At 36.5% G+C, this 25,343-nt stretch overlaps 1 protein-coding gene and 1 pseudogene across 14 annotated transcripts in view; one reads left to right on the top strand and one right to left on the bottom strand.

Annotated features, from left to right (window-relative positions):
* Pnut (septin 7-like protein pnut) overlaps positions 1–25,343 on the bottom strand; it is a 79,357-nt gene that overhangs the window by 43,920 nt on the left and 10,094 nt on the right. Inside the window, exons 1-3 of one of the 14 annotated variants that reach the window (XM_071793483.1) lie at positions 16,158–16,606; positions 15,707–15,769; positions 10,447–10,890 (exon numbers count right to left, since the gene is read on the bottom strand). The exons of 3 other annotated variants lie outside the window; for them this stretch is intronic. In XM_071793483.1, coding sequence (XP_071649584.1) covers positions 10,447–10,794 — 348 coding nt within the window. In that variant the 5' untranslated portion in view covers positions 10,795–10,890; positions 15,707–15,769; positions 16,158–16,606. Of the gene's footprint in view, positions 1–10,446; positions 10,941–15,706; positions 16,607–16,716; positions 16,866–25,343 lie in introns of those variants that run through there. 10 more of the 14 variants (XM_071793482.1, XM_071793484.1, XM_071793487.1 and 7 more) reach the window with 10 other exon arrangements.
* On the top strand, positions 1,301–5,760 carry LOC139822000 (uncharacterized; annotated as a pseudogene).

The raw sequence follows: 25,343 nt of genomic DNA, 5'->3' as shown, positions 1-25,343 counted from the left end.
CCAAAGTTAATTAATTAATTTTTTACTCGACTTTAACCCGACATAACCTGTCAAACCGTTAAAGGCGTCCTATAGTGGTATGCACTAAGTGCACGTTAAACTGCACTTTAACTCGTATTTTATTTATTATAAATTTTTAAGAGCAAAATTGCAAAATCGGGCTGAAGGTAATTCTTCAGTTTAGCTACCCCAGCACAGAAATCAATGAAATTAGGCTTATTCGACGCGTTTTAACTTAAAAACTATTGGATCGAATTTGTATTAAAACCATATAAAATAGAGGTAGAATTTTCCGGGGAGTGCTATAGAGTGTATAGTTTTTCGTTATCTATTTTCTGGAAACCGATTTTTTTAATTTCTTTAATTCTTACGGGTGGTGTATGTTTGGACGTTTTTAACTTAAAAACTATTGGATCGAATTTGTATTTAAACCATATAAAATAGAGGTAGAATTTTCCGTGGAGTGCTATAGAGTGTATAGTTTTTCGTTACCGATCTTCTGGAAACCGGTTTTTCTAATTTTTTAATTCTTACGGGAAATAATTTACCGAATCTCAAAGTATTATATATGAAACAGGGGTAGAATTTTCCGGGGAGTGAGTGTATAAAGTGTATAATTTTTCGTTACCGATCTTTTTGGAAATCGTTATCAGAAATTTCACGCATCAGCGTCTCACTTTGTCCTGTGAAAGTCCGGTATATTTGTCAGATTTTAAAAGATCTACAGTTCTATATGAGTTTTAAAGGCCGGTTCTACAATCAGTCGTATATCGTAGTCGTATGTCGGAACGCAGCCGATGGTCCAATGAGAATTTCTTTTTCAAAAACGTATTTTCCTCATTGGACCATGGATTACGTTCCGACATCCGACTTCGACATATGACTGATTGTAGAACCGGCCGAAGAGTTCTGGCGATACATTTATTTTTAAATAATTTGTATCGCCCGAGAAAGCCGCCATTTACGGGTATATGAGTGAGACGCTGGCCGATTTTCGACAATTGTGTTAGTTTTATTATAATTCTCATGCAGTTTTTAACGTGTCTTTCCAAAGACACCAGAATTTTAACGATAAAAAAATATTTGATTATTTTTTAAAGAATTTTTTCTTCCGAGAAAGCCGCATTTACGAGTATATGGATGAGATGCTGGCCAATTCTCGACAATTGTGTTAGTTCTATTATAATTCTCGTGTAGTTCTATTAAATCGTTTTCCAAAGAGTTCTGACGGTAAGCATAATAAATAATAATAAAAAAACTATATATTCTCGGGCGATGAAAATTATATTGGGAAAAAAAAAAAAAAAAAGTTTATCAAACAACAATATGATCTCGCTCGACTAATGTTTATCGCCAGAACTCTTCCTAGAACTCATATAGAACTATAGATCTTTTAAAATCTGACAAATACTGTACCTTTCGCAGGACTTTTGCAGGACAAAGTGAGACCTAACCTAACCTAACCTAGCATTTCAGTTTGTACTAACGCGTTTTTTGGCTTTAATGGCCAGAATTACTTATTAAACTATTTGTTTAACCTATCAGGAACTCTAGAACTATTTAAAAAAAGCCAGAATTCTTAATAGTTTGAGTTTCCGCAAAATAAGACGCCAGCTTCACACGTACGAGGTGCATAGAGTGAAATAAAAGTCTTGATAAATCAATATTTCTAAAATTGAGGAAGTTATAAGAGCACACAAAGAGTAAATATAATTCAACGAGTAAATATAAAAACCTTACACAGAAAAAAAGTGTCAAATCAACAACGTCTAATCTCATTTCAAGATTATATATACTTGTATGCAAAAATATATCTTGAAATGAGATTGTATTACGTTAAACAAAGAAAATTTGCTTGAATAAAGTCATTTATATAGTTAAACGAAGTTTTATATAGTTCAATCAAAAAAAAATTTTGAAATTTTTATAAGATTATATATTCCTGTATATATACAAATATATCAGAGTTGATTTAAAACTTCTTTTTTTTCTGTGTACAGAATAATGTAAGTAAAGGCAACCGCTGAGGAATTTTAGTTTCTTCACATACTCCACAAAGCAAGACGGAAGCTTTAAACATACTTTGAACAAAAAGAGAGGTCCACCTCTATAATAAACACTTATTGTTAGATATATATCAATCCAAATATATTTAGAGAAACAAAATTTTTGGATATTTTTATCATTGACAGTCAAGGGGTTAATTTGTTAATTCTATCAAATGAGAGATATCTATCTTCTCTATAAAAAAAAAAATATACGTGCACGTCTCACATAAAAATATATGTACTTTCTCCGGCTTTTCAGCGCTACATTTTCGATCGTCATTATCCTCGGCCTTATTATCTTCGAACTCACGACCTACAGAGCGTCTCCCCCCTCTCCTTTCAAGGACTAACTTTGGTTCCCAGGCTTGGGAACCCCTGCCGTAGGTCAATACTCTCTCTCGGCAAGGTTCGCTACCACTACTAGGCACCACCACCGGGTGGCGCGAGTCATCGTCGTCGTGGTGACTCGATTAAATCGATTCCGTGGAAAATGCATTGCGAGCGCGTACGGACGATGCTTTTGTCTCAACAAAGTTCTTCTCGAGTGCGAGCAATCGAGCCCCCTCGTACGGAACGGAGTCTGCTGCCGCCTTTCATCTTCTTCCAAGTCTCTGTTGGCTGGATTGCCGCGCCGCGCCGGCGCCGTCGCTTTCGATGATGTCCGCCGGCGAATGAACTTTCACCTTAAAGACCGCGTTTGCACTGCGGCACGTGCTCGTTCCGTTTTCGACGGACGAAAGGGACGACGGGGTGAGATCCAAATCAAGATTTTTTTCGCGCAAAGCGCTATGGAAAAGAAAGCAGGCACGGCAATGAGCAAGGCTTTTATTAACGAATTTCTTTTGATGAAAGTTGCAGCGGGGGATCTAATAAGTACACTCGTTACAATTTTCAATAAGTTGATACAAATATAAAATGTATTTATGCGATTTACCGTATTTTACGACACGAGTCTAGTGAATCATTCATTAAGTACCATTTGTATATTTCAAGTAATTACGCTTTCATTAAACGCTCAACATCATTTGGAGTTAATTAATCGTCGGGAGAAAAGGGAATTATGACAACATCCTACGACGGATATTCGCTAAGCTATTTTCTTAATAGCGAGGTTGCTATTATACGCACGAGAACACGTAAGTCATGTTAATTGTTAAACGAGAACAAACGTGAGCGTACTCGAGCGAGGTTGATAAATGATAACACCTATATTTAACGCCTATACTGATACGCGAGATCGTCAGGCTAAATTATATCGCAACCAAGTCGTAGTCCCAATATTATAATCTCGAATTCGCCATTTATCCCATGGCATGACAAATAAATAACTATATAAAACAATATGTTTTGATAGGTAACGATATGTTAAAATATTCGACAAACAAGCGAAATTTTTGCAATTTCGCTTATATACGAGGGTTGTTTGATAAGTTTGGTAAATTTGTATGAGATAGCGTCACAACCTATTTGGTGACGTGATGCCTGGAAAGTTCCACTCAACTTCCCCAAGACAAATTTCAGCCAGTAGTGACGCGTTATTCACATTTGGTAGTCGTTTAAAGCGAGTGGTTTAGCAGTTGCAAAAAAAATTTGTGCAGTAATAAAACACTTTTATTTAAAGAAGTGGAAAGCAGCACAGAGATCAAAGCCGAGTTAGATGAAGTTCATAGGGACTCTGCTCCTGCGTTGAGAATAATTTATTTCTGGATAAATGAATTCAAACGTGGTCGAACCTGCACTGAAGACGAAGCGCGTCCAGTTGAGGTCACCACGTTGGGCATCGTGGAAAAAATGGTATGGTTATGGAAGATCGCCGATGAAGGTGCGTGAGATCGCTAAGGCCGTAGGCATTTCCACGGAACGAGTGCATAAACATCCCGCATGAAAAACTGCATGTGAAAAAACTGTGTGCACGATGGGTGCCGCGATTGCTAACTCTTGATAAAAAACGCACTCGAAAGGACGTTTCAATTCAGTGTTTGGCGATGTTGAAGTGCAATCCATAGGATTTTTGGCGTCAATTCGTGACTGTGGACAAAACTTGGATCCACCAGCTATACACCAAAAAAAAAGTATTCTATCTACAAAGTGAAATATCCTGTAATCTCATATTCTAAGCGGAAAGTTTTACAGAAAGAGTATTCCTCTGTCAATAAGTAGACTATTCATCAAAAATCTATTACATATTATTCTAACGGTTTTCCTCTTGTATTAAGAGAAATATGTTTACTTGAAGCGAAATGCTCTCTGAAATTAAGCGTTACTTCTGTATAGTAATAGAATACTTTTATCTTATGATAATTCACTCGTCTACGCAGAGTGAATTACTGTTTACGGCGGATGGCGTTTCCCGCGAAACGGACGACCGGGACGACACAGCTACCGCGCGATTCTCAGTTGTTTACGTATAAGCCCGGCTGGCAACAGTGGCAACTCATCTAGTCCGCGTGCAAGTCGGTGCTCGATATACGCAGCGTCCTGCGTCAATAGTTCGGGTTTCCGCGTAGAAAATTGAAGAATAAAAATTCGTTGAACAAATTTACGTAGCCGGAGCGCGCGCGCACGCGTGTGTGTGGTGTGTCGTGTGCGCAAAATTCTCTCTTTTTTTCTTCGCACAGCAGCGGGCAGGCTTCCACTTTCGACGCACATTTTTCTTACGGAAACGACAAGTGTTAGCCAAGTGATTGCTTTTCTTGTAAATTAGTGCTTTGAGCCGATTTCACAGTTTCCGATTAATTTGATCCTCCGATTAAACTCACTCTGCATCTCTTTCTAACCATCTTTCTGTCCCCCTTAGAAAGAGACAAAGAGTGAGTTTAATCGAAGGGTTAAGTTAATCGGAGATTGTGAAATCGACCCAAAAATGAGTGACGATACTGACGATCGAGAATTCATTAGAAATACATTAACTGAATGGAAATTATCAAAATATACACTCCTGAGTCAAAGGAGCAGTCAAAGCAGTAGATAATACCTGGTGAAAGTGCACCGAAAAAGGCGAAAACTGTTTTGTCGGTTGAAAAGGTGATGACCACTGTTTTTTGAGATTCCCAAGGAATTATTCTGATTGACTACTTGCAGAAGAATAAGACAATAACAAGAGAGTACTATGCAACATTATTGGACCGTTTGAAAGAAGAACTAAAGAAAAACGGCCAAGATTGGTGCGCAAAAAAGTGCTCTTTCACCAAGACAACGCGCCGGTCAACAAGTCGACCGTCGCAATGGCAAAATTACACGAATTGAGCTTCAAATTGATTCCTCATCCACCCTATTCTTCTGACCCCGTGCGACTTCTTTTTGATCCCAAAATCTGGGAAAAAATTCTCGTTAAATGAGGAACTCATCGTCGCCGTCAATGAGTATTTTGCAGGCTTTGAGAAAGCCATCTTTTCTGACGGTATTAAAAAATTGAAAACTCGCTAGACCAAGTGTATAGTCTTCGATGGAGAGTATGTTGAGAAGTAAACGCAATTAAAAAAAAAAGTGTTTTACTTGCTTTTTTACCAAACCTATCAAACAACCCTCGTATAATCCTCTTCTCGAATAACATGTTGGTGCGTGTTAAAAAAGCTTTTTAAACACCGCGTTACAGAGATTACTGCAACGCGGTGAAATTAATGTAGGTCCGTCCAACGCTTGCATAATAAGCGCACTCATAAAATTTCAGCGAACGACTTCTTTCTTCTCTCTATCTGCCGAGTTCGCCGCTCATTTTAATATTAATGAGGCAAGCTGATGATTCGATCACGAGGAGTCTCTTTTTCAAACGCCCTTTTATTAACCGCAGAATTATTGCGTCGACTTTCGCGGTATCGATCGGACTCCTAGGGTTGTAAATCAATCTTGCAACCTTTATAAAGAAAGCCGTTTTGGTTTTGCGATCGTGTGGCATTTGGAGAGTCGCGTATTCTTCAAAATTAGACAAATTTGTCCCAAAAGTTCTCAACAAACTTAATAGTCGCTATCCAGAGCAAACAGTATCTTTTTCGCGAAAAACAGATTGTTTTTCGTAAAAGGGGATCTCTAGAATTAAAAAAAGAACTTATTCGGACTGTCGTATTTTGCGTCAATAATGTTTGTTAAAGTTCATGGTTTTATAGACAATCTTGAAAGTATTATAATTTATGATTAGCGATCAGACATATTCGGATACCTAAGCGATAGCGTACAAATTGCAACGTGATCAGATCCGCGCGAGTCCGTTCGCAAAAACATCTCATTTGAATCTTCCGGTTCGCGAGACACGAGAGAACGCGCGACGATGCGGAAGCGGAAGAGATAGATTTACGTCCTCATTGGCGGCAACTTAGTCCCCATTACACCTAAGAGTTCATTTGCATCAATTATCGTCTCCGTCTATTCCTCTCTTTATCTATCGGAGATGCAGCGCGATGGCGCTCATGAAAAATTCAACGCCCAGTTCCGTACGAGAATAAATGCTCAATGCCGTAAATCTGGGTTACCGCGACCAATAGTCGTGATTCGATTCATTATGCGACACCGTTGACGGACGAGGGAGCGCGTATCCCACAATAAAAGCAGCCGACGACAGTCCTTATCGAATCGCGACGATTCGATTACATGCATGTCAAAAGGATACCTTAATTATGGTAAGCAATATTGCATCAAGAAAAGAACGTAGAAAGCATCTTGCTATTTTAAGACAATCAAAGTGACGAAATAATAGATAGGAAAAATGACATATAAAAACTAGGAATAAAAGAAATACAGAAAGGAGTAAAAGGCAGCTCGAGGGTGACTGGAATAAAAAACCCGGCACGGGCTCGATATAAATACATCAAATCGGCTAATTATCAAGAAGACGAGCGTCCGAATTTCAGACGAGTTCGCTTTTATAAGATTCAGAGTTGGGTGAGCCGCGCGGAATGCGCTTGAGGCTGAAAGTAGTTTGCGAATCGCCGGACAATGCGCTGCGACAATGCCGCTTCGGTGAATGACATACAATACCAATTGCGCAACGCAGCTCGCAATAACGCACTAGTTCGCGCGTTTGTTGGCCTTTAAGACAGTCGTTAATGCGTCGTACGCCGTGCACGTGTCCTCGACCTGGACATCGAGGGGACGAACTTTTCCTTAATTAGCGCGCCCTTTCGAAAAAGGATGGCGCATGACGCGAATTTATTATCGACTTTGCCGCCCACGTGCTGTCGATGTAATTCCGTCTAATTTCACTATTTTTTAACCGCGACATTATTTTGCGTTATTTCGGTAGTAACGAGAATTGCTGGATCGTTTTATAAATGTCATTGAATTATCTCTTAATTGCGTCGTATCAACTTTTAATTGCGTTGCTTCGTAATTAGCTACCACGTCCGGAGAACAAAAATTACGTGTACAAGAAGCGCTCGTAAATAACAAATGTCATTTTGAAATGTATGTCCTAGTTTTCGTTCTACCTCTAATATTTAAAATTAAAAAGCTTTACGATTTGGCTAAATAAAATTGTGAAAACTTAATGTTATATATTAATGTAAAAAAAGTCTATTTAAGAACAAGTAGAAAAGAGAGTTTCTCGCTAATAAAACTCAGTTCCTTTAATCTCGAATAATAAGTTATTTATATCATAAATTATATAGTAATTAAATTAATGTTTCGTACGTGTGCAAGACGAAAAATCGCAGCACGAAATATATTGACGTGAAATGTATTTGATGTCGAACGAGAAAACATCGTTTCACCGCGGAGAACAAAGTCGAATTGTGTCGCAATAGAAAGAAAAAAAATTTATAACTTCTCTGGATATCTCCGGCAGGCTTGAATGGCAGAATTGTTCGAGCTCTCTCCGCAAGTTTCTCTCTCTTTTGGCACAGACTGACAGTTTATCGCCAGAGGATATCGCCGTTCTTTCATTCGTAAAAATGTGTCAGATCGATTAGACTTGGCGAGAGCTCGTCGACCCTTCTCTTCAGGGCTGAGACGATTGAACGATACTTTTATCATTTTACTATCGTGCGTGCCCTCGCGCCTTATTACATTTCCCCTTTTCTCTATTCTTCCTGCCTACTTCCTTTTTACAACGAGCCATTTTCGTGACTGATAATTCTCATGAACTCTTGAAAGTATTCAAGTATTATATACTTGTTTACATGATTGTATATATTTTAATATCGAAACAAGTTGTCGTTGACTGTTTATCTGACTTCTATTATATATGTGACTTGTATCTTTTAAATTTTCAACCAATTTCAACTACACATACAAATTAATTTCAGTTGTATATCTTTTTTGTCTAAGCTCCAGGTTAAATTCAAAAAATAATCTTTAAAATTTTAACACTTTGAATGGCGACATCAACAAACGCAATAAGAGCAAAGAAATACTCTTTCTCGCGATTTGAATACGGAGTGCACACGGTCTGCGCTTTGTATGACTCATGAATTACAGTGTATTTTCATTGAGGGTGAAATCCTCGATTTAGCATCCCTGAACCTGAACTATCCCTCGGCCCGAAAAGCAAGAGAGACCTTTGGTCATGTGGTGCTCGACAGTGAGTAATTTCTCAAATCGAGATTATCTCACGTGCGCGATAAGTATTTGAAAAAAGTGAGTCTTCAATTATTACCATATTGTAGGAAATTATAATTCATAAGATTTCGGTTTTAACTTTGGTTTATTATAAAACTAATAAGTTCTAATTTGCTACTTTATTCAAGAATGTCGCAGTCATAATATAACATTCGAAGTATTCGATAAGAATTTGACAGCAAAATTCCGATAAAATAGTTTAAAATTCGTCAATATATATTTCCTTGAAAATGGAAATTTTCTGGCGGAAATCAGTCCTCTTGAAAACTTTTAAAACGAAAAGTTGGTACTAAAGGTCATAAATTAGGATAATGCTCGTTAAGTAACTATTTCACGAGCTTTGTTTTCTAGAATAAAACTATATCGTGACTCACTATGAATATTTATCTAAACTTCTGAAAGATATTCCCACTATTTTAACAAATTTGATTTGCATCTATAAGTTTTAAACAGTAAAAATCTATTCCGTCTTTTTACAAATTAAACTTTGAAGAATCTGCCATCATCAATTGAAGCGAGATGCAGTGCATAAAAGTCACAACATAAGTTCAATGAACTTAACACACAATTTTATATGGATCAAGGATTAAAGCTTGGGCGATAAAAACTTGCGTCTTTCCCTCGCAAATGATTTAGATAGGTACGGACACTATTTATATTTAAATTAGCTTTAACTCGTAGTATTCTTTGGTGTTATGTTCTATGAGAATACGTTTCTTATAGTAAACTACTATAGTAATTAAACTATTATAAATGTCAATCCACACAGAGCGCTAGAATACAGGGTGTTCGGAAATTCAAATTTTCAGAGATTGTCGGAGGCACCATAAGAATCATTTTTTTGCAAATAAACCTGAGGACGCGTTATTACATCTCTACGACGTCGGAAATGTCAGCGGCAAATGCTCTGAGCAAGGTAAAATCAAAGACGATCCTAGCGTGTTCGCCAGAGTCCGCCGGTCCATAGTTCGGAGCTATCGTCTGTGCAAAGATCATGGGGGACGACACTTCGAGCACTTGCTCTAAGACACCCTCCTGCATGACATCGCTCATAAACAGTAGCGATGTAACGACACGTTTCCGACCCCAGGTTCATTTGCAAAGAATGATCCTTATAGTGCCTCTGACAATCTCTGAAGGTTTGTCGGTTAAATTTCCGAACACCCTGTATAAATATACACGTGTGCAAATTCCAGATCAGAACATGTAAAAATTAATCGATATTTTCTAGAACCAAATTCGGAAGCTAATTTTTAATTTTATGTACAATAAAGATCAGTTTCTTAAATTATAAATGGTGGAAATCGCGAAAAAATTGGGCTGAGATAACAAGATATATAAAAATAGGATAAAAACTATCTTTTTAAGTATTTTAGCATTTCTGAAGTGTTTTATTTTGAAGTATTTTCTTAGTCTTCAGTAAAAAAAAGTTATAAAACTAAACTATAATACAAGTAATTAAATAATTGGAACAAAATCGTCACTAATTGTAAGTAAATTATTGTACTATTAAAACTTTTGACTTATTTTGACTCTTAAATAGATAAAAATGCTACCATTGTATTCAACGACCCAAAAAACATAAGATTACATGTATAACTAACGTTATACTTTTTAGGCAGAAATCAGCCTATTTTACCCACCATCCTTTGAATGGCGTTAACGCAGAGTTACTTCATACAATATTCGCCCAGCGTAACGGGGAACAAAAAAAAAAGAACAAATAAGACACAGAAGAGTAGCTTCATAAAGAGAAATGTGTAATGATTGTCGAAGACCTATGGCGCGGCGAAGTAGTATCGACTCGCGGGATTTTATGTCGCAATGATCGTCACGTTGTCTCGCTTACCGAGCTAGACTCGCCGTTCGCCTTTTCCCCATCCAGTATCTTCTGCCTCAGGGCGAGTTTCTCCAGGCTGAATTTGTAGCTGCCGCCGTTCGAGCCGGCGTTAAAGCTCGACCTGGGCAGAGTCGGCGGCGGCACTTGCCGCGCCTTCTCCCGGTTCAGCAGCGTGCTACTGCTGTAGAGGAAGGACGAGTTGCTGTTGTTGGATAGGCCGACACGTCCGCCAGATGATGGAGAAATGCCCGACGATGTCGTGGACGACACCGTGGATGACGAGGACGATGACGACGATAGAGTCTTGATGCCGTTGCTCTGCGCGCCGCCAGTGGTACCGTTCTCCGTCGTCGACATGTTCTCACTACACGAAACAGCCTCTCTTTCTCTCGCTCGCTCCTCCCGCAGATCACCGCGGGAATTCGACAGGGGATTTAACCCTTAAACCGAAAACTGACAGACGCTTAACGAGTTCGCTCATGTTTCTCATGTCATTCGACACGCTAGGATCATGTATTCGTGTCGCATATGTATATATACATATACATATGCATATATATATATATATATGTGTGTGTATATATATATATATATATATATATATATATATATAAAGATCATTATGATTGTCCACGGTAATGACTCGGAGCGAAACGAGACGTGTTAAACAAAAACGTGTCTTTGAGACTGATTGGGATTTGAGATATTCTGGTTGCACTTTAAAATATATAATAAAAAATTGATTTTATTAATTTATAGTCTATTAAAACACATACGAAGGATAGTATAAATAAGAAAGAGCAAGATTTATTGTCACTGACAATGAATCTCAGGAATCGACTTCGATTTAAGTGTTAAAATTATAGAATATGACACCTACTGGATTTTTGTTTTATAAAACTGCGACTCTTAGAATTTGGTAAAGCAACATCAATTTCTAGACGTAATTGCCTAGTATTATCACCTGCAATATCGTCCGTCTCTTATTACCAGTACCTATGCAGTTTTATGAAATAGAGTCTAGAGCTGTGAAAAAAATCGTGAATATGGTAAAACGATATGCAAAACGCACGCAGTGCGCGTAACTGTACATCGACTGTGTATGTATCTCGAAGCGACCGATCGAAAGACTGACGTGTCCGTGAAGTTGGCATATAATTTTCCAGCAGATCAAAAATAAAAGGGAGTTCTTGTTGCATGCAGTCGAGTTCTATAGTTCCTGATGCTTTTCAGTAATAGTTCTGGTAATTTTATACAAAAAACAGTCGAAAAAATGATCTGTTAATACTTTCCGTAGCAGATCATTTTCTAGCAGATCAAAAATAAAAGGGAGTTCTTCTCGCATACAGTCAAGTTCTATAGTTCCTGATACTTTTTAGTAATAGTTCTGGTAATTATGCCAAAAAAGTCCATTGAAAAAATGATCTGTTAGTTTTCTGTAGCAAACGTCTATTATACGATTGCAATATACTAATGCATTGACGTGAGTTCTTTTCGAGGCTTACGTTACAATTCTAGTGCCTCCATGTAGTTCAGAAGAGTTTCAACTTCTAGCAATTTTCGAATAATTGTTAACAATTTTTATCAATACTTCATCCATATAATCGTGATATGCTAATACATTACTGTAAGTTGGGGGCTATTTTCGAGTCCTGCGTTATAGATCTAGTATTCCTCCATGTATTTCAGAAAAGTTCTAGTTTCTAGCAATTTTTGAATAATTATTAACAATTTTTATCAACGTCTCTACTATACGATTGTAACATGCTGATGCATCAATGTGAGTTCTGGGCCCTTTTCGAGGCCTACGTTGTAGTTCAAGTGCTCTTCCATGTATTTCAGAAAAGTTTTAGCAATTTTCGAATAATTATTAACAATTTTTATCAATACTTCACCCATATAATCGTGATAGTACATTACTTAAGTTCGGGACTCTTTTTTTGAATTCTACATTATAGATCTAGTACTCCTTCATGTAAGTATTCCAGAAGAATTCTGAAATACATGGAGAAGTACTAGAACTATAACGTAGACCTCGAAAAGAGCACCAGCATATCACAATCGTATAGTAGACATTTGCTACGAAAAACTAGCAGATCATTTTTTCAATGAACTTTTTTTGGCAAAATTACCAGAACTATCACTAAAAAGTATCAGGAACTATAGAACTCGACTGTGCGCGAAAATTCCATTTTATTTTTGATTTGCTAGAAAATGATCTGCTACGAAAAGTTAGCAGATCATTTTTTCAATCGACTGCTTTTGGATAAAATCACCAGAATTATTACTAAAAAATATCAGGAACTATAGAACTTGACTGCATGCGACAAAAATTCCCTTTTATTTTTGATTTGCTGGAAATTGATATGCCAACTTCACCGACATAAGGCTGATTGACCCCGCGAAACTTTATTTGGAACTCGTTCGACAGTACCATCTCACTCATTAAGCAAGCTTAACACATAACGTTTTTATCCTCGTCTGTCCGATAACGAAAGAAACAATTTTCGTTGTAATCAAACGGACACGCTTAGTTTACTTTTAAACTGAAATTAGATTAATACAGACAATACAAGTAATAAATCTAGTAAAAACAGCAAATGTAATATTTTATCAAGTTTTTTAAATAAAAATACTAGCCGTTATGACAATTTCCAACATTCCCGGTGATATTTTTGTGCATCAAGGGTTTCAATACGCGCGATGGCGATCGACAGTTGACGTTGGCAAAATAGTCGCGGGGAGAGATAAAAGAAGAAGCCTCTCGATCGGGGCGCTGGTGGAAACATGTCGAAAGCCGATACGCGATGGCGTGGATTTTGTTTATCGTCGCGAGAGTGGTGCTCTACGAGATAAGAGTCACCCGACTCGTCTTACGCGTCACGAGGATAACCGAACGACGACGTCGACAAAAGACAGTGTTCTCGCTTCAGTATCTTTCGTATCTCACGAACGTATGGACCGGTAGCATTTCTCGGGATCGATCGGCAAACCAGGGAAGCGAATTTAAATGTGAGGACTGTAAAATCAATATTCGCACTCTGCGATCTCTCTTCCAATATTCGGATAAAAATGCAGCGTTGTCCTGCATTTAAATAGTCACTTTGGACGATAATCTATATTAATCTATATTTCAGAAAATTCGATGTTAAAATTAAAAAAGCTTCATAATTATAAAGGTTACACCTATTACATTTATTAATAATGAATTAAATGTCAAATAAATTCCATGTATCACGATTTATATGTGAAACGCAGATAATTGCAGAGGTAGCAGCACCAGTATGGTCAGTATGGTACATACCATACGTGACATTTTTTAGTGTGAATTTTAGCTTGACATTTTTTTTAGTAAGAAATTTAACAGCGAAAAATGTTTAACTGAGACATGTGAAAGATGTAGTAACATTCTTCGAGAAAAATGCCTGGTGTGCTCGTTCTAGAATATTTCAGCTTTTCCTGACTGTACCAGGTTCCACTTGCACTAATGAACAAAGTTTTTCCAGTTTAAGACGACTGAAGAATTATCTACGTTCTACAATGTTGCAAGATCATCTTAATAACATTGCAATTCTACATCTTCATCATGTTATGACAAAAAAACTGGATTTAGATCAGTTGGTTGGTGAATTTCGAAGAATTCAGAACGTACTGCAACGTTTGCACTTTTGTACTAATTCCAAATATTAAATCTTTAAGTATTTCACCTCGTCTTTAACTAAAGTTTATTAATTTGAAACGTTAAATAAATATATATATAAATATATAATATATAATAATATATAAAAATGCATTTAAATATATATTATATATTTGAAAAGTTTGCATAAATAAAATTGTTATTTTTACCGTGTTTACGGCAAAAAATTGAAACTCGCCTGCTTACCTCACTATACGTGAGGATTTTCTATTCTGCCGCCTCTGGATAATTGAAAAGAATGTCAATAAAAGCTAATATCAATCAATCTTTATTAATTTTAGCTTATGGTTTAGCAGCAAGAAGTTTACAAAGTAACTTAATTCACTCATACCTTCCATGTAACCATACTACTTAACCCTATCTACTTTTCCTATAATTCTAGCCCTTTTTTCTTTCCATATTTATTTCGATAACAACTATCCTTTAGCCCTATCTAATTCATCATTTCATATTTTATCTACTATTTCTTCTTTAGTAATGAAAAGCTAGTAAAATATTAACAAAAAGCCAATAAAAAGTTCGGCAACGGGATAATACATTCAAAAATGACATTTATTGCAGTGGAGACACGATTTTTTTTCAAGTATTGCAATTGTTATATACAATTCAAACTGAATTGTTATATACATATTTTATGCAGAATACGATCGCTCTTTCTAACTCGATGTCGGAGGAGATTGAGGAATGTCAGTTTCACTTGTAGACATCTGATATACAACGTTACGAATTGTTTACGCATGATCACTTGGCGTTGACTCACTAGCGGCAGTCTGCGTTTCGACTCGCGTATGATTTCGATATCGGGGTATGCATCGTAGTAAAAGTATAATTGCGCGTAAAGCAAATCCCGTGAAAAGCTAGCTCGCTTCACTTCCGCGTAACTTCGCGATCGGTGGAGGATGCGGAAGGAGCGTTCGACGAGAGATCCGAGCTGCCCTTAAATCACGCCGATCATATCCTTTTTCCGGTTAACGAAAATCGCAATGCAATTTTCCCAGCTGAACAATTAAGGAAATTCTTTCTCCGAAACATCAATCCGTATAAACATAAATAAATAAATATAATTATTTCATTCGGATTTGTGCATGTCGATGTAACAAAACTCGAATTCCTTTCTGTGTCCTGCAAGCAGGATTACTTATATTATTCTCGCTGGGTATAAGAAGGGATTCGAACCGGTACTTTCTCCTTGAATAAAATTTTCGACGCGTGTAAATAAGGAGGGAAAAGCAGTAAGCATCCCGAAACGATCGTCGCGAATAAACATAGAGGTCACTTTCCGCTCGCCGAAATCATACCGGTTTCATCATCCTCGTGTAAAAAGAGACGAGTATTTCGTTAACCGGAGTCGTTGGGTTTGCGCGTCCGCCCGAGCGTATCTCGCCCCCAAGGGAGTGACAGTGGAGCTTCCAAACGATCGTAGCGTCCGGAGCGAGGGCTTCCCATTCAGACTCGCTCAAGAGCGTGCCTCGAGCATCGCTCCAGAATGTGTTCTAGCGAGAACACTGTCGAACGTCGCATTCGTTCGTCTCTAACAATAAGATCGTGATATCGCGGCATGATACTAACCGTCCTTCCACACTGTCAACGCTCACTGCGTAGGTGGTGCGCGCGCGGAATCCGAGGGTTGTTCTTCAGGGGAGAGAGAAAGATGAAAAAGACGAGGAACGAAACGGAATAGATCAGAGAATGAACGGGAGTACGCGCGCGCGAGATAGAGCGAGAAGGAAAACGGGGACGCGTCGAACTGCGTGGGCTTCTTGAGACCTGAGAAGCCGGCGTTGTAGATGATTCACACCATCGCTGAGCCGGTCGAGCGTGACCGCGTTTTCACTCTCATTTGACGTGGTTCATTGCGCGCTATTGACGCGAGAATGAAGAAAAAGAGAGAGAGAAAAAGAGAGAGAGAGAGAGAGAGAGAGAGAGAGAGAGAGAGAGAGAGAGAGAGAGAGAGAGAGAGAGAGAGAGAGAGAGAGAGAGAGAAGAGAGAGGAGAACGCGCTGCGCGAACGCGCGTATACCTGTCCACAACGCACCGAACAAGACGCCACAGTTCACAGTATCGGGTTCTCGAGATGAGCCACAATAGACGAGCGAAACTATCACCGCGCCCGACTCGGATAAACTGCGACGACGCCGACGACCACGCCTGATGGCCTGATGCAGCTGCCGCCTGCCGCAGACGCAAGGGGGGTGCGAGAAAGAGAGAGACCGAGAGAAGGAGATAAACTTCGTACGGACGCCAATCACAATCGTCGATCGCTACGACGCGAGCGCCGTCGACTAATCGCGTGAACTAATCGGAGCGTCCGCCACGGCAACACGAAACCAAATGGTATCAAGCGTCGATACTGCAACGCCGTGCCGGACTACCGCTTATACCTTCAACCCTTTGCAAAAGAGCTGTGATGCTGGAGTCGTCTGGTTTACCGACATTTCTTTGTCGTCATGTAGCGTCGTATTAATTTGACAGAATTAAAAATAGTTTTCCAGAATTGCAGTACATACATCAATGATTCAGGGAAACTCCGATTTGATATAGAAAACGAGAAAAAATTACGGAATTACAGATTTCCTTACCTACTTTTATCTTAATATGGCGTCTCAAGTTACAGCGATTGCTGTCAGCTCATCACAAGATGTGCTTCAAGCCCGGCCTACAATGAGTTGTATCGTAAGAGCCACCGCACAAGACTCTCGTATGGTCACGTAGCGTAACATAACGTGAGCCAACGCACAAGAAACGTATTGGTTACGGCCGTTACGGCGTTATACGTTTCTTGTGCGTTGATCTACGTTACGTTACCATACGAGAGCTTGTGCGGAGGCTCTAACCGATACGTTTCTTGTGCGTTGATTCACGTTACGTTACGCTACGTGACCATACGAGAGTCTTGTGCGGTGGCTCTAAGTCGTAAGAGCCACCGCACAAGACTCTCATATGGTCACGTAGCGTAACGTAACGTGAGTCAACGCACAAGAAACGTATCGGTTAGAGCCTCCGCATATCAAGCTCTCGCATGGTAACGTAACGTAGATCAAGGCACAAGAAATGTATAACGCCGTAACGGCCGTAACCAATACGTTTCTTGTGCGTTGGCTCACGTTACGTTGCGCTACGTGATTGTACGAGTCTTGTGCAGTGGCTCTAATTGTAAGTTATAAGTGAATCGACAAATCAACGTAGTGTTGGTAAGATGACAACTCAGCAGTCGTTCTACTGAACGCGACCGTGGTCACAATCGCGTCGTAGCCCTGTCGTGAAGGCCGTATCACACTAGCGATTGCTGTTGGCGGTTGCGGTCGCTGTTGCTGTTGATGTCGTGCGTCGACCAATCAGAGCGCAAGTTGTTGATTATATATAATTATATATAATCTTTTTTTCCCGGGTAGTTTTTGAAAAAATATACACTTAATTTATCAATGCTTTATTATCGAAGTTAAACAGTTCTTTTTATATATAATCTATCTATATATATAAAACAGAATGTCTGTACACTGAGAAAAAAATTTATTAAACACAAAAGAGATACATTTCTTTAAATGTGGTTGATTTAATTCTAAGAAATATTTATTATGATTAAAAAGATGGTTTTAAATTCAAAGACACATTTTTTAAAATACATAAAGTGATTTATTAAATCAAGCATTTTTGTTATTCAAAAAAAGATTTATTTGATTTAATAGGTTGTAACATAGAAACTAATAAGTGATTTGTTTAAAAAAAAAAAAGTGCATTTTTTTAAATGTAAAAATTCTATTTAAAATAATATTTGTTTCTTTTAAAAATAAGCAAATAAAATACAAAAAAACTATTTTGTAAATTGGAACAAATTATTTATTTATTAAAAGTATTTATTTGTTTATTTAAAATAAAAAAATTTGTTAAATAAAAACTGCATTTTTTTAAATATAAAAATTATATTTAAAATAATATTTGTTTCTTTTAAAAATAAGCAAGATACAAAAAATTATTTTGTAAATTGGAACAAATCATTTATTTATTTGAAGTAATATCTCCCAAACAAATAATATATTATTTGGTTACAATAAATGTAATAAGCGTTTTCACCGCTAGGCGGCTGCTAAACTCGTAAGTCAAATTCGACCAGAGACCGTATACATATAAGGACCCCCGGCGAAAGCGTCTATCACTTGCAGTTGTACATCATTGGAATCCATCACACCGGTCACTCGAGTGATGGAGATATGACAATTATTTATTATTTATTTATTTATATGTATATGTAGCAGTCAACCGACTACCACATATATGATATTCGTAATTGTTTGTTGTAGAAAAATATTTTCTTACTTCAAATACTTCCCATAAATATGAAACTAGTTCCAAATAAATTATTTTTTTTATATTATGAAATATTTACTTCCCTTAATACCTCCTTTTGTTACGTTAAAGATTAATTTATTTACATTAAATTATTTTCTTCAGTTAAAAAAATTAATTTTTTGTATACAATATTTTCACAAACAACTTGTTCGATTTAAAAGAAATATTTATTTAAGTTGAGTAAATAATTCCTTTATTTTAGATATCCATTCTTCAAGTTTAATAATAAAAATTTTACGTAAATTAACTATTTCTTTACTTGTAACATTTGTTTTTTTGATTGTAATTGCTGAGTTTCTTTTTTAAATATTTATTTTTTTCCAAGTAAAAATCATTTCTTTAGAATAATAAAATTCATTAACTTCCTTTAAATAAATGTTTAGTTAGGAGTATTCAAGGAAATAACTTTTTTGTCTCAAACACAATTTTTTTAATCTTAATAAATTTTTTTCTCAGTGTATGTATGTATGTATGTATGTTCTTTATACACTCTTAAACTATTCGAACATTTTTGTTAATAAATATTCCGCAAAAATATCTAATGTTTTGCAAAAGTGTTAGAATTTTCTTAAAAATATGCGAAAAGACTTGTGAAAATTTGCGAACTCATAAGTTGCACGCAACACGTAGGGGAGACCGGGGCTAACTCGACACTATTTTTTCAAAGGCAATTTTTAATATTTGATTAAAATTTTTAGGCAAATTTAATAGTATATATTTAAAGAGTGTTCCTTCAGGTACAAAATTGATTCAAAAAGTTTTGCTGTACGTCGCTTTGTTTTGCCGCCAGGAAAGGAAAAGTGACGCGAAGACAAATTTTCGAATTGAAAAATGCCAGGGTAAACTCGACACCCCGCCGGGGCAAACTCAACACTTTGTCTGATCGACACAATTTGATCTGGAACTTATTTTTTACTGTCTGAAAATAAAAATACATTGTTTATTGTGTACTTAAAAAATACAAAAATTCGGAATAAAGTAGCTAGAACAATCATTTAAAATAATGAGAACAAAAATTGTTAAACTTTTAATTATCTTCATCTAAACTCATGTCTGAAAAACAATTAATACAGGTAAACTCGCGACGTGCGCATACATTTGTCATGAGCCGTACGGCTGCATGACAAGCATCGTTTGTTACTGGGAGCCGACGAAACGGCGTGGTGTTGACTTTGCCCCGGACGTCGTTTTTCACTTTTGTCACCTCAAAAACATGAAAACTTTGAAAATATCCAAAAACGATTATCGGATTCGTATAGAGCATCAAATTTCCCATGAAAATCACTTACATATAGGTTAGCAAGAGTAAAAGCTCGATTAAAGAGTAGAAATTTTCGAGAGATCAGAAAAATTACTTTTCATCATCAAAAACGCTTATGTCGCGCTAAAAATTACACAACACAATAACTTAAAATGTCATCAAATCCCGTTGATAATATAGCACATAAAGACGCATTTACAGTAGGAAAGGCAAGTTTCTACGATAGATTTAAATTAGCAAAAAGTCTAGTGTCAAGTTTGCCCCGATGTCGAGTTAACCCCGGTCTCCCCTAATATATATATATATAATAAACTTGCCTTTCCTACTGTAAATGCGTCTTATATATATATATATATATATATATATATATATATGTATATAAACGTTATTTAAATTGTTTATTTGACTGTTTTCCGCCAAAAAATTGCAAACGTTATGAATATCAGTATAGCAAATGCTTAAAGCATTTTATGTCTTGTATTTTTAAATTTGCTAACTTCTTCGAGTCCGACAACATTATTAAATTAACAATATAAAATAATTGGGTTTTTTTTGTACTTGCCAAAAGCTACAAACATTTTGCAAATTCGACATTTGGTTGGAAATGACATTCTAACAAGGAATTTGCATTTGCCAACTTTTCCGATGCACGATTGCAAAATTCATCGGTATAATTGCAAACATTTAGCAAACTCGAAGAAATGTTTAATCAATGGTTTTTTGTAATTTATTAAACTTGTTAACCATTGAGAAATCTGCAACGGTGAAGATGATTAAAAATTAACATTTTTGTTAATAGATAGGGGAGACTGAGCCTATCTGTCTACGGGGGCTGTATCCACATCAGCATTGCTATCTCAAGTTTTAAGAGATAGATGTCTCTATCATTGTAACAAGTAGTTGAAAAATGCCCTACGTAAGAGATTTAAATGTTGTTTGTTTTCTTGTGATGTCTCTCGCAGACGCTATATACGTTAAAAGAAAAGCGAAAACAATTATTCACATTTTTCGACGGTCGAAAAATTTGCTGTGCGACAGTTAACTCAAATTAAACCCAGGTAGCACATACACATTTCAGAAATGTTTTATAAGCGGTTTTCCGAAACGTTTTATAACCGATTTCTAGAAACGTTTCTCATGAGTAAAAATGCCCATTCGAAAAACGTTTGATAGAACGTTTGTTTCTTTTCCAATAAAATAACGTTTAAAAAACTATTATAGAAACGTTTTGTTTTAATGATAAAGACATTTTAGATAAAAACATTTTAAATTTCTACTTTTCACGTCTTTTAAACGTGTTTATGACGTCTTTGAGACATGCGTGGAGAATGTTCTAGAAGCTTTATGCATATACCATCTATGACGTCTATTCTTTTTCGAAGAAATTCCTGAACTGGTGCACATTCGTGCAATAAGTTAAAGTGAAACAAAATATACTTGTCTCACTCTAACTTAATTGCATTAATGTCTGTAAAGTTGGCCTCCCTTTTTCAAAATTCGGAAATTTTTATTAGAGTTCTGGATTCCCTAGAAAGAGTTCTAGAGTTCTCTGTAGTTTTTAAAGAGAGTTCCGTCACTTAAAGTGGTGAAAACACCATTTTAAAAATGGGGGGGCTAACTTCATTTTCAAAATGGGGCGCCCTCCATTTTTGAAAAAATGAATTTTTTATGGTAGTTTCGGATAGATTTCGATGAGTTCTAGAGTTCCCTATAGGTTTTAAAAAGAGTTCCGTTCAAATAAGCCCAAAAATCGATGTCAAAGTTGAACAAAAAATATCGACTTTTTTAAAATCAATTTTTTATGGTAGATTCAGAAAGATTTCGACGAGTTCTAGAGTTCCCTATAGGTTTTATAACGCTACGACTAATATTTCAAAAGTTACAGCCCTTCGAAGTGCTACACCTTGAAAATTTTCTAAGTCCCGAGGGGTAATTTTTTTTCAGAAATCGGCAGTTCTCGCGGAAGTTTTGGTCGTTTTTCGATAGAACTCTTCGGGGGGCGACCAGAACTCCCGCCAGAACTCCGGTCAAACCATTTTTTAATTTTAGGGGTGACCATTTGAAGGACTGTAACTTTTGAAATATCGGTCGGATCGTTTCGGACCCTAATATATATATATATATACGTGTTGCGTGCAACTTATAAATTCGCAAATTTTCACAAGTCTTTTCGCATATTTTTAAGAAAATTCTAACACTTTTGCAAAACATTAGATATTTTTGCGGAATATTTACTAACAAAAATGTTAATTTTTAACAATTTTCAATGTTGCCGACCCTGGAAAGGTTACCAAATTTAATAAACAGCAGAAAACCATCGATTAAACATTTCCCCAAGTTTGCTAAATATTTACAATTTTCTACGTAAAATGGCAACAAATTTTGCAATCGTTTTTTTAAACATTTTGCGGACCTCGAGGAGGTTAGCAAAATGAGATATATTATGTTGGTAACAAAACTAAGCGATAAAAAATGTTTAAATACATTTAAAATTATTGTTAATTTTTGGAATTATAATGTCTATTTCTACTGGTCTATCACGAGATGTTAATGCATATTGTATGCGATGCAATTATCATCGAAAAATCGCAGGAAACGTATTTATTTAACAAGCTCGTAAAGTAATTACTTATTGCGCATTAAGTTTAATTACTAATTTCACATGAGAATACATGTAGTACCTATACGCACAAATTTAAATTTACTGAATACTTAATGATTTTCATTCTACTTTCAAAAAGCAGAAAAATATCAGAAATTCGAACCACGATATAACACGAGTTATAATACATAAAACATCTCAAATAATAAGTTTTGTAAGTTAAATGTATGATCTTAATCATTGTACTAATTTGTCGAATTAACGTAAAATAGCGACACGAGACGACACTAGTTGAAGTACGAAATACATCTCAAATACTGACGATAATATGGATGGAAATTAACGGAGAATACTGACTTGCTGTAACACTGAAGATGATCCAATGTTAGGATCAAAACATTTGGAATGTATAAATATAAGACAATTATGAAATAGAGATAAGCACGAAAATCTTGCGTTGGCTCTCAGAGCTCCTTATTTGTTATTAAAAAAATATCAGTTTTATAAGTATGATGTTCAATACAGCAGTAATAGAAAATGGAAGGTGTAAAAAGATATAGAAAAATCGACTTTGCAATAAATGTCTGGCAAATTATAGCAATGTTACTTTTTTCATAGATTAAACGCGTAGCTTGAATGTAAAGAATCAATCATGCTATGGATAATATAGGTATTACTAATTACGAGAGGATTTGTAACAACATTTTCAGAAATGAGACGTTCGCAATTTTTCAACAGATTAAATAATTGGTTAATCAGAAGAAGAATGTGCGTAGATAATAATTGAATACCTATTATATTTATCCCATATAGTTTCGAAAATATGCGGCAGCCCCGTATACTGTAATTCCGTACCCCTCGTTAGATGCTGTACGTGGAAAGATTATAGTGATAGAGTCGATTTTTCTAGCGACCGAAGATTTTACGTGTCAACATATCGCGATAACGGATATTTTTAAACAACCACCAGTCCTAAAGTCAATCCAGACAAACTTGCATAAGCATATTCATAAAGAAATATGGATTGGTCTATTTCCTTATACACATGTATACATGGACCAATCAATTTTCTTATGCTTATGTTCATGCAGTCTCCAAGTTTGTCTGGATAGACCTTAAGTGATTCGAGCACGTACATGCGGCGCATTCTCGATTTCATGATGTCAATGCTCTTGCAATCATAATTGTCTTCGCCTCGAATAACGCAGTGCTTGTTATTCGAGCGTGTCCACTAGGAAGTATAACGGCAATCGTACTCGTTTTGCGGCCTTAATTGGATAGTGAGTTAATAAGAGCATCGAACTGTCGAGACATTGCGCCGCGCGTGCCTGCGTAAAAGAACGAAACGAGAATAAAAGAACGTTTCGAACGGAATGCAACTCGCGACAATGCGTCGTCGGTTCGCGGAGTCGGATATGGAAACTCTACTTCTTGAGAATAATTCCTTCGACAATCTCTTCGAGTCATGCATCCGGCATTAACTCTTACATTAATCAAATCGTCACAACACTATTAACGCATAGAGATTTATAATTTTCTATTGTTGTAGAATGCCAAAATCCACATATAATTGTTATAAAATAACAGTGCAATTTAATTTTTCTAGATGTTATTCGAGCCTCTCTAAAAAGTGATTAAATTGATCAATTCCACAGAAAGGTACTACCTGCAAGTAAATACTACTTGTTCCAAGTATTTAAGTTTATATATCCGCAAATCTACCATAAAGTCATCACAAGAATAATTTACTATTTTACTCAAAACATTCTGGATCTTAGCAAGTCTATAGTACTTCAAACAAGAATATTTAATAATAAGAGAAATAAGACCGTTACGATATACAATCAAATTAGAGTAAATAGTATATTGTGCACCAAGGGAAGAAAGTAGCGTTTTTCAGACGAGTGTGAAGTTGGCCGCCCCAGCCGAAGGCTCGGGCGGCAAATCACACGAGTCTGAAAAAGCTTTCAACCCAAGATGCACACGATATTTTTCACAATACCTTTACGGAAATGTTCGACTTCCATGCCTAGAGAGGGGCGAGAGTGGCCAATTTTACGCTACTTTCTCCCCTTGGTGCACAATATACTATTTCGTGTAAGTTAGGTTGGCGATACTAAAGTTAATTTATATGACTGAGTGGCGTCATATGTAATGACAGTTGAACAGCATTGAAACTATGAGGTAAGTTTCATTTTTTATCTTTCTGATGTAATAAATTTCTTCCAAACTGTATTTCATAAGTAGAAATAAACTTAAGTAAATCATCGACAAGACATTTTGATTAATTCGTTTCTGGCGTGTGTCATGCTATAGTAGATATTTGGTAAATCTGAAGGGACTCCGATTTCGATGAAATTAGGCTCAATTGATGCGTTTTTGCTCAAAACGACCGAATCTGGCAGAAAAAGCGTCGCTCTGCCCCGCGACGCGAGATATTAAGCGTTAAAGTTAACTGGAATCAGGTTATGATTCCTATCATACTGACAAGATGTAGCAACACTGAATATGCCCCGCGGCCACATGCGCATGCTCCGTGGCCGCACGCGCAGCGAAATAGGAGTTGTGATTTTCGTTAAAACAGGGTACACACACGTGTGTATGCCCTGCTTTAAGCAGATATTTTGTATTTAAAAACAAAAATATCACGCAGCATTGAGTAGAAGTTCTAAGAGACAAAGCATAGATCATACATTTTCACAAATGCATCTTTGAAAATTTTTCTCCGAAGTTAAATTGTTGACTAAGCAATAATATTATATATATATATATGTATATATATATATATATATATATATATATATGTCGTAGGCTTATAGAAAAATCAGCCCGTTAGCTAAAATCCTAGGAACTTAGCTAAACGCCGGCCAATAGAGTAATGAACCGTGAATTAGTGTAATAGCCTAGTAAATTCAGCCTCTTAGGCTAAAAGCCAGCTGTTAGCCTAACGGCCTGACACGCTTTGGGCAGTTAAAAAAATGACTATTGGATATCAT

The sequence above is a fragment of the Temnothorax longispinosus genome, chromosome 11 (genome assembly GCF_030848805.1).
Source record: "Temnothorax longispinosus isolate EJ_2023e chromosome 11, Tlon_JGU_v1, whole genome shotgun sequence".
Classification (NCBI taxonomy): Eukaryota; Metazoa; Arthropoda; class Insecta; order Hymenoptera; family Formicidae; genus Temnothorax; species Temnothorax longispinosus.
The sequence above is the reverse complement of the archived record's forward strand: the minus strand, read 5'-3'. Positions and strand labels throughout refer to the sequence as shown.